General features: G+C 40.3%; 1 protein-coding gene across 1 annotated transcript in view; it reads left to right on the top strand.

Moving 5' to 3' along the window:
• The window catches only part of LOC144235141 (uncharacterized), a 41,933-nt gene extending 33,780 nt beyond the window's left edge, over positions 1-8,153 (top strand). Inside the window, exon 4 of the mRNA XM_077768549.1 lies at positions 7,181-8,153. Within this exon, the coding sequence (XP_077624675.1) occupies positions 7,181-7,683 (503 nt within the window). The 3' untranslated portion in view covers positions 7,684-8,153. The remainder of the gene's footprint in view (positions 1-7,180) is intronic.
• Positions 8,154-17,386: the final 9,233 nt, after the last annotated feature.

Below are 17,386 nucleotides of genomic sequence, written 5' to 3'. Positions count from 1 at the left end.
ATAATCTCTGTCTCCCAACCCCACTCATACAGCTGGTTTTATCTTCCAGATATATTGTGCATAAATCAGGAAATTTCATTACTCACCTTCTAATATTATTGTCAATGTGCATAGTCCAACATTACCAAAAGAAATCCTGCTTACGTACTTTATAAACAGTATTTGATATTCGGCCTGAGAAAAAAAGCTACTTATTGTGAATTGAAATTTTCTTTCTCTGTGATATAAAATTGCCTGTTAGGGGCAAGAAAGTTTGTAATACCTGGAAAGTAGAAATGACTTACTCATACAATTTAAATTAATGTAACATAAATAACTGAAGGCACAGATTAAGAAGCACTAGTTATTTTATATTTAAAATTAATTCAAAACATATTCTGATATATCAACAAACTTAATTTGCACTTTTTAAAAGAAGATCTTATGTTTTGAGAAGACTTAACATTGCTAAACACTTGAATAATAATCTTTGGAACAAAAGGAAATTTATCTCTTAAAACTTTTAGACACAGAGAAAACACTGTGAATCTACAAATCTCTTTTAGTTCCAAACGTAAACTGTAGTTAAGTTTTTTTCACATTTATTTATTTTTGAGAGAGAGATGGAGTGTGAGTGGAGAAGGGGCAGAGAAAGAGGGAGACAGAATCCAAATTAGGCTCCAGGCTCTGAGCTGTCAGCAAAGGGCCAGATGCGGGGCTCGATCTCATGAACCGTGAGATCATGAGCTGAAATCAAGAGTCAGATGCCTTAACCAACTGAGCCACCCAGGCACCCCTGTAGTTAATTTCTTTTCTTGAAGGTACACCAGGCAGAACTGAAAGATCAATATATTCTGGTAGTTTGGATGAGCTCCCCAAGGAATACATCTTCTAGCAATGACCTGAGGCTTAACTTCTGCTAATTCTAATGCTATTGCAAGAAAGTTCTTACCTTCTTGGGTCTGGAGAGCAGAATTTCCTTGCAACGTCTGGTATTTTTTAGCAGTTGCTGCCTGTGGTAGAATCACCCAATGATGCACTTTTAACCAGTGGTGTGTCTTCATTGGGCTTTGTCTGTCTTAAAAAGCATTCAAAGAAGAGGAATGGCTAGTTACATATTGGTGACTTTTTTCTCGTGACCCAGAGATCAAGAGTCACATGGTCTACCTACTGAGCCAGTCAGGTACCCCTTATTGGCAATCTTGCTAGCTGAGATTTCAGGCAGATATAGAGCTAATGGAAAAGGATGTGCCTTGTGTAGTAGAAATAGATGTAATAATCTGAAAACCATTAGAAATAATAACATTGAAAATAATTTTTTATGAGAATAGTTAGGTGAATGGTTCTTTTAGCTAGTGGTCAAATTCTTGGAAACTGAAGCTAAGGATAATTACATGGCTTTGCAAGCACTCCATTACTCTGAAGTAGCAGAGGGTTTTGTCTAATAGGCTGTAGGTGCTGAGAGATGGTAGATGATGGCCATGGAAGGTCGTCCCTGGAAGAACTGGGGGCTGTAAGGGGCAGCCTGCATAGGCAGGCAGAAGCTGGCCATTGTTTAAACATGACTGGTCACACCATGGCTCCCAATATAGCTCATCCTAAATTGGATTTTGTGGGGCACCTGGGTGGCTCAGTCTGATAGGCATCCGACTTCGGCTCAGGTCATAATCTCACAGCTTGGGAGTTCCAGCACCACGTCTGGCTCTGTGCGGACAGCTCAGCGCCCGGAGCCTGCTTCAGATTCTGTGTTTCCCTCTCTCTCTGCTGTTCTCCACTCGTATTTTGTCTCTCACTCAAAAATAAATAAACATTAAAAAATATATAAATAAAATAAATTGGATTTTGTTTCTTGGTTATGTTTCTCACTTGGGAAATTCAAAAGAAAATAAGCCAGGGAATTTATGGAATCAACANTGATTGATTTGCGAATGTTGAACGAGCCCTGTAACCCAGGAATGAATCCCACTTGATCTATGTGGATGGGAATCAACATATTTTGAATACTATGCAGAATGAATAGAGTCCTAGGATTCAGGCATTTAAATTAATTCATCTGCTTTATTTTTCAAGCTCTATTATTATTATTATTATTACTACTATTATTATTATTTAAAGATTTATTTTATAGGGGCTCCCAGGTTGATTGTTTCCCACTCTTGGTTTTAGATCAAGTCATGATCACACGGCTCGTAGGTTTGAGCCCCATTGTGGGCTTTGAACCAATGGTGCAGAGCCTGAATGACTCTCTCTCCCTCTCTCTCTGCCCCTTCCCTGCTCATGCCAACTCTTTAAATAAACTTTAAGTTGTTTATTTAATTTATTTTGAAAGAGAGGGAAAGAGCAAGCAGAGAGAGGGAGAGAGAATCCCAAGCAGGCTCCCCACTGTCAGCACACATCCTGATGCCGGGTCTCAAACTCAGGAACTGTGACATCATGATCTGGGCCAAAATCAAGAGTTGGATGCTTACCTGACTGTGCTTCCCAGGCACCCTAACTATTGTTATTTTATTTGAAGCCCATTCTGGGTTTGATTTCATGTACTGGGTTCTTCTGAAATTGTATGAGAATGTTACTCACATGGAGAGCACATGGATACTATAATAGTATCTTTCCTTTCGTATAGTGGATACCTAAGAATCTAGAAACATTTTTCCAAAAACCATGTTCTTCAAAATCATAGCATCCAGCAAGGATGATTATGCTTATTACACTTACAAGAGGCAGAAATGCAATTGTTGTTGAAACAATTTGTTCAAATGATATAACAACTTCACCATTGAGCTATAATTTATCCTGAATTGCTAAGGTCCTATCTTAATGATTCATGCTGCTGTTTGTTCAAATAGAAGGATATTGATTTTAAAGCAATCACAACTGAGATGTAGCTCATATTTCTAATAATTTTCTCAGCAATACTGTTTCATTTCTCAACCAGAAGTAGAAACAGGTATAAATGTATTGAAATTGTATATTTTGGTAGTACAGCCTCTACTTTTTCATAAATTAAAAAAAAAGTATAAGATGGGGCTTAGTCAAGAGACAAAATAAGAAATGTAAGATAAGTTAATATATAATATCCTTCTTATACTTTTTATTTCTTGGAGAAATGGCAAGGTGAAGAAATCACAGTCTCAAAGAGGTAAAATATGTAATGATATTAAGACTGAGATTGAAAGTAAAACAATACCTGTGTTTCTAGTAAATAAACAAAAACAATGGGATTTATTTAACTGGTTACTGAATTTTTAAACCCTGAATTTCCAGATGACATCTCCATGAGCTAGTTCCTTTGCTTCAGCTAAAGCACTATTTATAGGCATAGATTATTATAGTGAATAATTACCTCATATTGATTTTCCTAAGATAAAGAGAGGATATAATAAATTATGCTCAATAACCTCTCTGGAATAATATAAAAATTACCAAAATTGTGGTCATAGGCTTTCATTTTTATGAAGCAAGTTGAAACAATTTTAAAAAATGACGAATTGAAATTAACACATCTTCTGAGACAAAAGTGAAACTGAGCACATTATTAAGCATGTATTATACAAAGAAGGGCTATCTTATTTAAGAATTCTAGGGGCACCCAGGTGGCTCTGCCGGTTAAGTGTCTGACTTCAGCTCAGGTCATGGTATTGCAGTCTGTGGGTTCAAGCCCCACATTAGGCTCTGCGCTGACAGCCTGGATCCTGCTTCAGATTGTGTCTCTCCCTCTCTTTGCCTCTCCCCCACTTGTGCTCTGTCTCTCTGTGTCTCTAAAAAATAAATAAATGTTAAAAAAAAGAACTATAATAGAACAAGTAAACTTACATTGACTTTAATAGCAATGCCAGACATCTGTTTAAATATGTATTGCTGGGAGCCTGGGTGCCTTAGTTGGTTAAGCATCTGACTTTGGCTCAGGTCATGATCTCACAGCTCGTAAACTTGAACCCCGTGTCGGGCTCTGTGCTAACAGCTCTGAGCCTGGCATCTGCTTCAGATTCTCCCTCTCCCCTCTCTCTCTGCACCTTGCCCACTCTCACTCTGTCTCTCTCTCTCTCTCTCAAAAATAAATAAACATCCAAAAAATGTAAAATAAATACATAAATACGCATTGCTTATTATTGTCAGTAACCTACAACATCACATTAATGCTGACAGTTATGAATGATAGCCAGACGCGCATCCTGATGAAGGCAAAATACATGGAAATGCACTTTGCAGTTGTATAGTTCTTTTTTTTTTATCACAGCGTCTCACATTTATTATACTATTTTATTCTCAACATGAACTATTTTGTACATTACACCTACTCGCATAATTAAAAATCTCTTTTCATTGAAGAAAGCCAACCAAATATCCGCCAACTCTTTCACCAGTTTCTTTTAACCTAAGTTGTTTTTCAAATGTTACTTTCTTTTTACTAAGTCCAGTTTCACTGTATCTACCTTCCCTTGTTTTATTCCATGGAATACTGCTACCTCAGGAAAATCTTCATCTTCATGATCAGGACTGTTTGTGTTTTCTTTCCTTTTCCCACTGAGTAGGACCACTTGAAGTCTTCTTTGGTAACTATGGCATATTCTTCTGTGTATTATAACATTATTCATTTGTTTTGTCACAGGATGTATTATACTACCCAAGCTAATTTGTACATTTTATTCAGAACATAACAATAGAACAGAGATAATAAAGATTAAAGGCTGTATTTTAAGACACCAGAAATACCATATTCCATGTTTTTGTGGTTTTATTACAAGCTCTCCTTGGTTGAAACAGCTATAAATGCATAACAGTATGCACTTAACAACTATTTGTTAGCATAGAAATGTCTTTAAGATATTATCTGAACTGTATTCACAATGTATCACCTGTCTACATGAAACTAGAGACTTACTAAGAAAACTTGTCTTATTTTTATGCTTCTTCATTTAACTTTTGCCTCTGCCAATATTGGTCTACTTATCTTTGTGATATTTTTATTGAGACAGTGGTATCAATGACTTTTCCAAAAATTATTGGTTCTATAAAATCTTAGAACATTTGTGTTGAGTCTATTGGCTTACCGCTGTACAAGTTATCAGAACGTAAAATCTCATCAGTACTGTAATACTTGTATATTTTCTATTTATATGTTCATTGTTAAGTTGTACTCAGAAATCAGATCTACTAGTTTATTCTTGAAGTCATCTTGTCTGGGAATTATTCACTTGTGAATTTCCATAGAAATTATTATTTTTTAATGTTTATTTTTTGAGAGAGAGACACACACAGAGGGTAGGGGCAGAGAGAGAAGGAGATACAGAAGAGTCCAAAGCAGGCTCCAGGCTCTGAGCTGTTAGCACAGAGCCTGACACAGGGCTTGAACTCATAGACCACAATATCATGACTTGAGCTGAAGTCAGACACCTAACCTAGGTGAGCCACCCAGGAACCCTTCCATAGAAATTATTTTTGGCGGCGCCTGGGTGGCTCAGTCGGTTAAACGTCCGACTTCGGCTCAGGTCATGATCTCACAGTTCATGGGTTCAAGCCCCTCATCGGGCTCTGTGCTGACAGCTAGCTCAGAGCTGGAGCCTGTTCCGGATTCTGTGTCTCCCTCTCTCTCTGTCCCTCCCCTATTCACACTGTCTCTCTCTCTCTCTCAGAAATAAATAAAACATTAAAAAAAAAAAAGGAATTATTTTTGGCAAGTGATCAACTTATATCTTCTAGAGACTTTTGCTTCTACTGCCCCTGGTAGCACTTGCGTGTCTCATGATGGCGGTCATGTCCACGCCGAAGAATTGTGTGAATGGCCGTGAATGAAACAATCCCAGTGTCATTTTTAATTGTTTTGTTTTTTTAATTTGGACTCTGAATGAATCGCTAAACTTATGTGGATTGCTAGCTAGACTGTCAGAAGTTACGTTGTTGACCCTTTCACATTGAATTTTCTTAACAAGCTGTAGGAGTAGGCTAGGGGATGATTTTTAAGAGATAGTAATAGTTGCAAGGGTAGCCTTCACAGTATTATAAACTTCTTGCATGTCTTTATATGCTACAGTAAGAGACTATATTTGAACTTAATCCAGCACCATTTCCATCTGGCTCGAATAAGAAAATGGCTCTCGTGGGAATTCTTTTGACTCTGTCCACCTGCTACGGGGTATTAGCAGATTAGAACAACATTGGGAAGAGCCTCATGTCATCTAAGTGAACAACAGCACATTTGTTTGTCTTTCCACCTTCAAGGATATCTGAAGGTCGAATTTTGAAGAGAGTGTTTTGTGAACATAAAGTAGCCATGTGCTTGTGTAGAAGAAGACCGATGCTTGATTACAAGGAGGGTCTTCCAACTACATAGCTACGGATAAGAAAGAAAGCCCAAAATGGCAGACCAGTCTTCCTTGTGCCCACTGTTCCAGAATGCTGAGGGTTTCATTCACCCCTAGACATCTCCTGCTCAGGGGGTCCCTGTCTTCAAGATGACCACAATCACACCGGAGTGTAAACAGTGATCAGCAGTCCTGTGCTATGTTAGCCCAGGAGAATACCCAAAGGGGAGGTGGTGAGAGAGGTGTTTTTCCTTTCCACAATGTACATTCCATAAAGGATCGAAATGTGCAGATTTCTTGATGCTATTCCTGCACTGAAAGAGAACAGTGTAAGAGCAGTTAAGTCCCCTGTGGGGTAGTATTGCAGGAATTTCTCATATCCCCACTGCAGGGTAGGAGTCCCAGGAATCAAGCAACTGGCCTTTATTTCCTTTTCTATAAAATAGAGTAATGGGTGCCTCATTCTTATGTAGTAGGATGTTTTATACGTACTTAAGAAATGTTCATTTGAGAAATAAACTCTATGAGCAGACTGTTTTTAAGATCCAGTAAGTATCTTATTATTTTTGACATCTGTAGTGGTAAATGAAAGAAAATGCTTTTCTGTTTTACTTCTGATTTAAGAAAACAATGGTATTTTTAAAAGGTTGATATGCCATGACAAGGGGCAGAAGACATTCAGAACAGGGGTCTGTGAGGATTAGTATCGCAGTACACAGTCAGCAGAAAATTGAAAGAGTGATTAGTCTGGCTTGTCAACAGGTAATGTGGGAGATAGAAGAACTAATATCCAAGGCATGTGGCTAATTCCATATGCCTCCGGAAAAAGGAAACCGCACTGGGCTTCAGTTATTGAAGGAGAAATTATTTTTAACAGTGTGTCGTGCCTCATTTTATAGTTCATTTAAAAAAAGCTCAAGCTGAAAACTGGCGAAGCCTGAGGAATAAAATCTCCATCTGTACGCGCATTCGAACGCGTGCAGACACAAGGGACTCTGGTGACCAGCGTCGTGCCTTCTCATCAAGGAGAGTTTTCCAGAGGTCGGAGGAGGAGATGCGGCCACGTGTCACCCGGACGCAGGTGCAGGTGCAGCCCCTCTTCTGCAGAGAAGACACAGTGTCTGGAGTCAGCCGGTACTGGTTTGTCGTCTCCTGTGGCGCCTGCCAGTCGTTCGCAGGCTTTTGTCTATGCTTTGTGTACTCCTTGACTCAGCTTGAGCCCAAAGAATCAGCAGCCGAGGCCGGAGTCTACCTTTCCGCAGAGAGCGCGATGTTTGATGTTTCTGAACATTTTTGCAAACACGCAACCCCCACCCTGAGCTCCTGCAGCCTTACAAGCTCTTCTCACATGAAAGTACAAGACTCCAAAACGGCACCTTCCCCACACTCTCCTCCCATTTAGGAGGCAAGCACACGGTGTGTTCTGACAGCTGGCTGTCCATCTGCTGTTTGATGTGTGGCAGAAAAGCACCGTGGGGGTAATAAGGGAGATGGATGTTTCTCTAGGTGACTACCGGGCATTCCTGAGAGCTGACTCCCCTGGGCTCTCTGCCCTTGTGCCTTGAACACCGCCTCTTCCCACAGGACCACAGGCCCTGCCTTCTTGTGCAGTGCAGCTCAGCTCGCCCTACGTACCTCCCTGGCGTTTCATTGATTCGCAATATCCTGATCACAACAAACACGTCTAGCGCTTCGTTCCGGGGCTGCCAGCAGGAATGCATTGGTAGAGGTTTGCAACAGCTTCCATTCTGTTCTTTTTCAATTCGTATTCACGCCTGAAATTCTCCTTCGTTGTTACCCATTCGTGAACCTTTCCTCGTCTCTGTTCTATAACAGGAGGAGGAACATTTAGGCCAGACCAAAAGCTATCACCTTGCAAACTGTATCAAGCCAAAGATAATTTTTTTTTAATGTGGCTAATCTTCAGTTTGCCATGTTTGAAGTTTATAAATAGTTTAAATGTCTGTATACACGTTGCTGCAGTATGCGTATCCAGTTTAAGAATTATTTGGACAGTTAGCTCCCAAAACGACTCCATTTTTTAAAAATTGCACTTGGTGTCTACAAAGATGTCTTGCACTTTTCACAGATAAATGCCTTACAAGTAATACAATGTAAAAAAAGGAAGCATGAATTGTTTAAATGTCAGAACTGTCTCAATTCCCTTATTAACAGATAAAAGGGCTGCTTTTAAAACAACATAAATAGCACACTTGGAAAAACCAATCGTGTACACAGTTTAAAGCATAGAAAATATTTAAAAATTCATTCTCAGTCTCAGTATTATCTTTAAAACAATTTTTTAAACATTTATTCATTTCTGAGAGACAGAGACAGAGTGCAAGTGGGGGAGGGCAGAGAGAGAGGGAGACACAGAATCCAAAGCAGGCTGCAGGCTCCGAGCTGTCAGCTCAGAGCCCAACATGGTGCTCTAACTCACAAACTGTGAGACCAGGACCTGAGCCAAAGCAGGACGATTAACCGACTGAGCCCCCACGCGCCCCCTTAGAGTTATCTTAAAATCAGCATTACTTAGAGTTGATTAAAGGGAACTACCCAAAGGTTGTCATTTGAAAAGGAACAACTCCTAAGCAGTGATTATCAGAAAGTCCATTCCACTAGGAAGGAGAGAAGCGTCCCAACCATCCCAGTGGCCTACTCACTGGTGTGGAGCCCCTCTTCAGGACTGAAGAACATTTTGCTGCCAAGACGACACCGACCTTCTTTCTTCTTATCCAGTGTTGTCTCTGTTTTGATTCCCCCTCACATTCTTTGCCCATTGGCAGTGAGAATGAGGCCGTCATGATTAGCCTGGCATCTAGTCTCAGGAATCCTTTAGTTCACGAGATGGGAGAAAACAGCCCAGGGATGGCCGCAGTCAGCCAGGCCCATCTGGGCATTGCTCCCACCTCCTGGATTGGAAAGCCAAGTGTTTCTGTCCTCCCCTAGGAGACAGAAGAAAACAATGGATTGAATTTTCTCGCTGGTTGTGGGGCCAGGTTGGCTGGATGTAGAGCATAACACAAATGGAAATCTTTGCTATGAAATTTAGGGTTTCAAATAAGTGAATCAAGGAGTTCTTCTGAGGATTAGGACATAGTTCTTGGTCTTATTTAAAATGGAAAAGAAAATCTCTTTTAAAATAAATTAACATTTATTTATTTTTGAGGGAGAGAGACTGAGTGCGAGCTGGAGAGGGGCCGAGAGAGAGGGAGACACAGAATCCGAAGCAGGCTCCAGGCTCTGAGCTGTCAACCCAGAGCCCGATGCGGGGCTTGAACCCACGAGTCGTGAGATTATGACCTGAGCTGAAGTTGGATGCTTAACCAGTTGAGCCACCCAGGTACTCCAGAAAAATCTCTTGTTTTAAGGAGCCTAAGGAGGTATCAACATTTGCAGCTAAGTGGACTAAAACTAGTACCATACTGTCTTGAAGGTGGACTAAAAGGTAAATCAAGAAGAGGCAAAGAATAAAAAGATGCCAAAACAATGTAACAACAAAATTTGTTTCAAGAAATGTATAATCGGTATTCCCAGTTTTGTAGTTTCTGTTCTTCAAGCAAAATGAAAAGATAGAAAGAAAGAAAAAGCAAAAAAAGAGAAACTCTTTAGTGAAAGGGAAAAAAATGTTTGGAAACCTAAGCTTGGTTTTAGATATTATATTTTTTTATCTAAAACATGATATTTTAATATGCTTTCAGATTTTAATTTTTTTCTGAGCTGGCCATCCTGCAGAAAATGTTGCTCACTCCTATCTAGAGACAAAGACAGAGGAGAGAGAGTAAACAGCAGGAAATGGCAAGGTCAGGGGAAAGACAGTGTAATCAGAAGTGAAGACACAGGAGGGCCTCTGTCTCGCTCTCACCAAAGCTGAGGTAGGACCCTGTTTCCCTGGAGCAAGTACATGCCACAAAGCATCAGAGAGTTTTACAGTTTGCATTGAATTTCACGCAATATGGAGGTGGGGGCTCTTTTGTAAGACCGCAGATTTTATTCACAATTAGTCAGTGAACGCCTCGTTTTCATCTTTCTATTTAGCCATCAACTGGCAGATATCAAAACTCCTTCTCCTCCATGGCCTCTTCCACCATCTTTACCTTTGGTTTTCTGCGTTTGGGATGATGTCTGGACATGGTTTTCTTTGAATTTATCCTGTTTTGCATTCACTGAGCTTCTTGAAATCTGTAAATCTGTATCCTTCACCAAATTTGGGAACTCTTCAGCCCTTATATCTTCAAGTACTTTTTCTGCACCAATCACTTTCTCCTTTCCTTCAGCAACTCCAATACCATGAGTGTTGCGCCTTCCATTTTGTCCCTCAGGTCCCTGAAGCTTGGTTTTGTTTTGTTTTTTTATCTCTTTCAAATGGATCATTTATATTGATCTATCTTCAGGCATATTGACTCTTTGCTCTACCATCTCTATTCTGCTACAGAACTCATCCGGTGAGGTTATTTTTTTTTTTTTAATTTCAGATATTTTTTCAGTTTCAAAATTTCCACTTGGTTCTTTTTTTTTATACTTTCTATTTCTCTGCTAAAATAATTTATCCTTCCATTCATGATTTCAGTAATCTTTACTTTGTCTCCTAGACATTCATTACAAAATTTCTTTAAAGTCTTTGTATTTTAATTCCAACATCCGGATGATTTTGGAGATGCATTGATTGATTGTCTTTCTCTTGCGAATTGGTCAGAGTTCAAGGTTCTTTACATGTTAAATACTTTAGGATTGTATCCTAGATGGACACCTAAAATATTGCACTGTGATTCTCTGGGTCCTGTTAAAATGTCTAGAAAGTGTTGAACTTATTTTTCCAGCAGGTGATCAGCTTGCCTAGTTTGAATCATAAGTTCTAGCCCACCTGTGGGCAATGGTTCCAATGTCAGTTCAGTTCTCAAAGCCTTCACTATGCTTGTAGGAGAGCCTGGGATTTGTGTCCGTTCACTTACACAGTTCATTCTTCAGATCTCTCTTCTCGGAGCTTTTCTTCATACTCTTCAGTTCCCATGAGTCTTTTCTCCAGGCTTCTCTGGGCATTGGGATGGTTTTCTTTCAGAGTTTTAGCCTTCTGGGGCACCTGGGTGGCTTCCACAACTCTAGATTTTGGCTCAGGTCAACGATCTCACAGTCTGTGAGATGGAGCCTCAAGTCAGGGTCCATGTTGACAGCATGAAACCTGCTTGAGATTTTCTCTCTCCCTCTCTCTGCCCTTTTGCTGTTTGCGCGCTCTCTCTCTCTCTCTCAAAATAAATAAGTAAATATTTTAAAAAAGGATTCAAAAAAGAGTTTCAGCCTCCTGTGTTAAAGGAGATCCCAGGTCCACACAACTGACCCATCTTCAGAGTGAAGCAGTGAGAAAAAAATGAGAGAAAAATAATGGGGCTTTCTCTATACCTTTTACATAACAGGAGCCCCTTTTCCTGCAATGACAGTGCCTCAGATTACAGCTGGCAGAGGAAATAGAAAAATAAGGCTCCTCCCTGCCCTGCAGCTTGCTGGGATCCTTCTTCCCAGTCCTCTGGTCCGAAAGTGTTTGCTGTCTGTATCTACTCAGCATTTCGCTGATTTGGCCCACCCTCCAGGAAACGCTAAGAGATTAAGAAGCAAGAAAGCCAAAAACCAAAAAATGGCTTCAACCCCCACAAAAATCTCAGTAGAAAAACTGCCACCACCACAGTGGGTATTTTTTCCCTTCTGAAGTTTGAATTCCTGCTTTAATCTGCCCTGTTTCGTTTTGTTTTATTTTTCAGAGTCTCCACGTGGTTGCTTCTTGTCCTTTGTCCAGTGTTTTGTTTTATATTCAGTGAGAGGGAAAATTAAATATATAGTTTGATTACATTATGTAAAAATATATGTGATAATATGTAAAACTTTTTTAAAAAATGTTTGTTTTGAGAGATAGAGTGTGTGTGGGAGGAGCAGAGAGAGAGAGGGAGAGAGAGAATGCCAAGCAGGCTCAGCACTGTCAGCGCAGAGCCTAATATGGGACTTGAATCCAGAACCATGAGAATCATGACCTGAGTCAAAATCAAGAGTCGGATGCCTAACTGACTGAGACACCTAGGTGCCTTTTTTTTTTTTTAAAAGACCAGAAGGTCAAAATTATGATCTTGGTCATTTTGTACTGGTAAGATTATGGTTTATTCCCCTCATTTTATATTTTCTAAATGTTTTATAACACACCTTTCTCAGCTTTTCATATTTAATTCTGTTTCTTCCAAATATTTGGTTAGCTAAGTCTTTGCTGAAGGAGCCTGTAGCTTACAATCATTAGAAACCATTAAACTCTGTACCAGCTAGATTGCTTTCAGCTTCAAGAACCAGATCACCAACTCAGTGACTTAAACAATAATGAGAATATTTTCTCACACAATAGAAAATCCACAGGAATGGTTGGAGGGTTGGTTGACTCTGTAGCTCTGTCTTACCACCTGCCATTCTTATGTTTGGCCTAGGCTTCAGGCTTAGTTCCTTCATGGTTGCACAATGGCTGCAGTGGCTCCAGACATCACATCTAGACATGACAACATTTAGAGGCTGAAAATAGGCCATCTTTCTTTTTTAAGTTAAAAACATTTTTGTTCTATTTAGAGAGAAAGAGAGAGTACAAGTGGAGGAGAGGGGCAGAGGGAGAAAAAGAGTATTTTAAACAGGCTCCACACAGCTCAGAGCCAACTGTGGGGCTCGATCCTATGACCCTGAGATCATGACCTGAGCTGAAATCAAGAGTCAGATGTTCAACCCACCGAGCCACCTAGGCGCCCCTGTCTCTTTCTTTGAATTAGTATGTGATTTTATTGTAAATGACAGAACACCCGAAATAACAGTGGCTTAGGTGCGGCTTCTTTTTTTGCTGTTGTTGTTCTTCTTCTCATGGTCTCCATCCCCAAGGTTGTCCACAGTCCCTAGTGATTGTTTTACCTCCAGCAATCATATCTACATTCCATACAGGCCAAAGAAAGGAGAAAAGAAGATAAAGGGCACATGTCAGTGTCTAATAAGGAAGATTCTCAGGAGTTGCCACACCTCACTTCTGCTTTTATCCTATTGGTCAGAACTTATCAGGCCACAATGAGCTGCAAAAGAGGGTCAGGAATGTATTCTTCAATCTGGATGTCCGTGTCCTCAGCTAGCATTCAACTACTACAGACTAAGTGAAGCATGCATAGGGGCAACAAAAAGCGACACTGCCACTTTCTTGTACCTCTCAGCTACCTTTCTCACAAGCCACCAGCAGACTTCCCCTTATGTCTTATTGGACAGAAAAGCATTGCAAGACCATGCCTAGGTCAATCCTGGCAAAGGAAGAGTACCATCATAATTAGCTGTATAGTCAGGATTCACCACCTAAGTTTGGGGCTAGGGTTAAGGTCTCCCAAAAGATATGGCTTCCAGAAAGAGAGCAGACACCTGACAGAAGTTAGAACTCATAAGAGGTTGGAAGAGGCACAGGAAAAGGAGGGGCNTCACAAGCCACCAGCAGACTTCCCCTTATGTCTTATTGGACAGAAAAGCATTGCAAGACCATGCCTAGGTCAATCCTGGCAAAGGAAGAGTACCATCATAATTAGCTGTATAGTCAGGATTCACCACCTAAGTTTGGGGCTAGGGTTAAGGTCTCCCAAAAGATATGGCTTCCAGAAAGAGAGCAGACACCTGACAGAAGTTAGAACTCATAAGAGGTTGGAAGAGGCACAGGAGGGGTCCAGGGTGGATGTGGTAGGCAAGGTCACCTTCACACTCTTCTTCTTCTTCTCCTTCTCCTCCTCCTCCTTTAACATTTGTTTATTTTTGAGACAGAGAAAATGCAGGTAGGGGGAAGGGTCAGAGACAGGGGAACAGAGAATCCAAAGCAGGTTCTGCACTGACAACAGCAAGCCCAGCGCAGGGCTAGAACTCACAAACTGTGAGATCATGACCTGATTGGAAGTCGGACACTCAACCGACTAAGCCACCCAGGTGTCCCCTTCTGTATGTAGTACAACAGTGTTCACATTTCTGATTTTAAGTGCAATGGAAATATCTATCTGTGATGGCTCTTATTACAGTTTCATCTCTTCACAGCTTCCCAAATAAAGAGTGAATTTATTGTGTATTTGTGGGGAGAGGAACAAAGTTCAATCAAACCCAGTTACTGCTAACAGCTCCCCCATATGTATTCTCTCCTTCTACTTAAGAGTTAATTTGAGGGGTACCTGGGTGGCTCAGTCAGTTGAGCGTCCAACTTTGGCTCAGGTCATGATCTCACAGTTTGTGGGTTCGAGCCCTGCGTCGGGCTCTGTGCTGACAGCTCAGAGCCTGGAGCCTGTTTCGGATTCTGTGTCTCCCTCTCTCTCTCTGCTCCTCCCCCACTCATGCTGTGTTTCTCTCTGTCTCAGTAATAATAAACATTAAAACAATTTAAAAAAAGAGTTAATTTGAATTAAATTCTGAATATTAAAACTATTTCCATTAGATAGGCTTCCCAGGAAAAATATAGAATGTTCCTTACTTAGGGTTAATGAGGAGGATCCCTGCAGAATATAAAACAGAGAAAACAAAGTTGGCATTTAGAATTTAGGGCATTTTGATTAGTCACATGGACTCTTTTTATTTTGCCATACATAAACTTTTTGGGGAAGAAGGAACCAATATATGAAAAAGGGTGAAAAAAAACGATGGAAGAAAATGGCAATGAATGAAAGTAGATGAGAAGGAAACAATAAGAAGGCACATATGTGAGAGGGAGAGAAAGGGCTGTGTGCTTTTGTCACAATTATGTTGCTATGGCAATGAAGCAAAATTGGGCTGATGTCGCTCTATTGGTTCTGTTTTGAATGAAGGACCAAATATGTGCAGGCAGAATGACAAATTAAGTCTTCAGTAAACCGAAGAGATAGTCTAACTGTATTTTCTCTAAAAATTCAACATAAGAGCTTCTACATTCTCAAAATAATAAAATCTAAAGAAGATTTTGTAGACTTAATACAATAATATTGAAGTCTCTTAGGAATTAATAGGGAAAGAAAATGTCTCAATTATAAAATATATGTTCTCCGTAGAAAAAATTTAAATGCGTCAAAGAACAAAGCAGATTATTAAAAAAGACACCTGATTCTGTCTGTTGATGTGTGGATGCAGAGCTCTTCAGTCTCTTCATTTATGTTTTTACCACCTGGGGTCACATTCTATTATTGCATGTTGAATGTCTAAGTTAAGTTCTTCACTGTCTTAGTTAGCTTGGGCTGCTATAATAAATTACCAAAGACTTAACAAATATTATTTCTCACAGTTGTGGGAGTTGGGACGTCCACTATCAAAATGTCCACAGACCAAGCGTCTGGTGAGAGCCTAGTCCTTTCTCACAAGGACTCCATCCTTATGACCTATTCACCTCCCAGAGGCTCCACCTCCAAATACCATTGCACCCCTGATTAGGGTTTCAACATTAGAATTTTGGAAAGACAAACATTCAGTTTGTCAAACAGCACATTGTTACAAATAACATTTCATGGAATTTTGCATACATTTTTTTTTGTACCTCCATGAAGTACTTAGAGCTACTCTTGACACACATCGCCACATTAATACAAAATTTCTAATTGGCAACGAGAAATATAACTGCTAGGAAGATGGTGGGTTTTTAGCTACAAAACTAGTACATTCTCTTCTAATAGTCAAATGAGCAGGTAAAATGTAAGTGTGTATGGAGCCTTGGTATTTACAGAGGTCACTTTCTTTCCTAAACAGTTGATACACTCTATTTCCAGTTCTGATACCATATAATGAATTCACTGTACAAGTTTATCCCTTCCAAACACAATTTCCAGATCACCTTGATTGGAATTGTAGTGGTTCCTAACTGTGGGGATTTAGGTCACATATTTACAATACCTTGGTTTATTTCCTTCAATAGCTGTTCATGTTCATTTTATGTAGATGTGACGTACTTAACTCTAGGAGTAACTGGGTCACCTCATCATCACCATCTTCTTCAATGGTCCCTGTTGGTTGGGCATTTTGTCAAGAGAGGATTAAAAGGTTTCAGTCTATTTATTAAAATGCTTACAGAAAGATAATTTAAAGGCTATGGATGTCTGTTGAAAATATCATTTGCCTGACAAATATTTATTGAATACTAAATGAGTGGACTGGGGAACATTTGTTGCAACATTTGTTGCTTTGCACAGTACTCTTATACCCTTTGGGAAATAATCCTTCCAAGGAAATGGCCCCAATAGAGGCTGTCAATCAAGTCAACCTACCCTCTTGGGCATAGGGTTGGACTATGGCCAATCAGAATCTTTCCACAAGATTTTTCAGTACTTAATTGGGCAAGTGGGTGGCGGAAGGACGAAAACAGATACATTATGCTGGACAAAGCTTCAGACAACTCCCAAATCTTTATCTCTGACTCTAATCTCTTCTTTATCCTATAGAATTTTTATAGACATCTCCATCTGAATGCTTCATCAACCAGTGGCCCAGATAGAATTCTTCACCCCCCCATCCCACTTACCTCCTGCCCAAATCGATTATTCAGCATTGTTGTTGGTGTTCAGCCATCCAAGCCAGAAATATGGAAGTCATCCTCAACACCTCCCTCTCTCTCACCCCCAACACAATCGGTCACTAAACCCTATTAATTCTACTTTATAAAGACTTGCAAATTTCTTCTCTTCTATTTCTGTTGCTGTGGCCTTGGGGCAATTCTTTATCACAAACTCTTAACTGGTCTTCTTGCAGCCAGTCTTAAAAGAGCCTCCAATCTGTTCCATCCAGTCCCCATGCCCACCCTCACCCCAGGCAGAATGAGCTTTCTCCTTCAGCACCTTAGGGACATTTCCACTCCCTCTGCAGCCCCTTCTCTGAACACATTCTTGCCTCCAGCCACACTGAACAGCCTGCAGTTGCCTGAACTGTGTTCTCTCCATGCTCTAGGCTGTTCATTTTGCTTAAAATACCTTTAAATACTTCCCCACCCCCACCCCATGGCTAACGCCTGTTCACAGTTTAAGGTGGGAATTGGGTGTTGTTGCTCCACACATCCTTGGGTGACCGTTTTCACCCATGACTGCCCGGTTGAGAGCCCCCAGACACGTTCTCACAGCACTGTGGTCTAT

The sequence above is a fragment of the Crocuta crocuta genome, unplaced genomic scaffold (assembly GCF_008692635.1).
Source record: "Crocuta crocuta isolate KB4526 unplaced genomic scaffold, BGI_CrCroc_1.0 scaffold10, whole genome shotgun sequence".
Classification (NCBI taxonomy): domain Eukaryota; kingdom Metazoa; phylum Chordata; class Mammalia; order Carnivora; family Hyaenidae; genus Crocuta; species Crocuta crocuta.
Note: the sequence above shows the minus strand (reverse complement) of the source record. Positions and strands in the feature narration are given on the sequence as shown.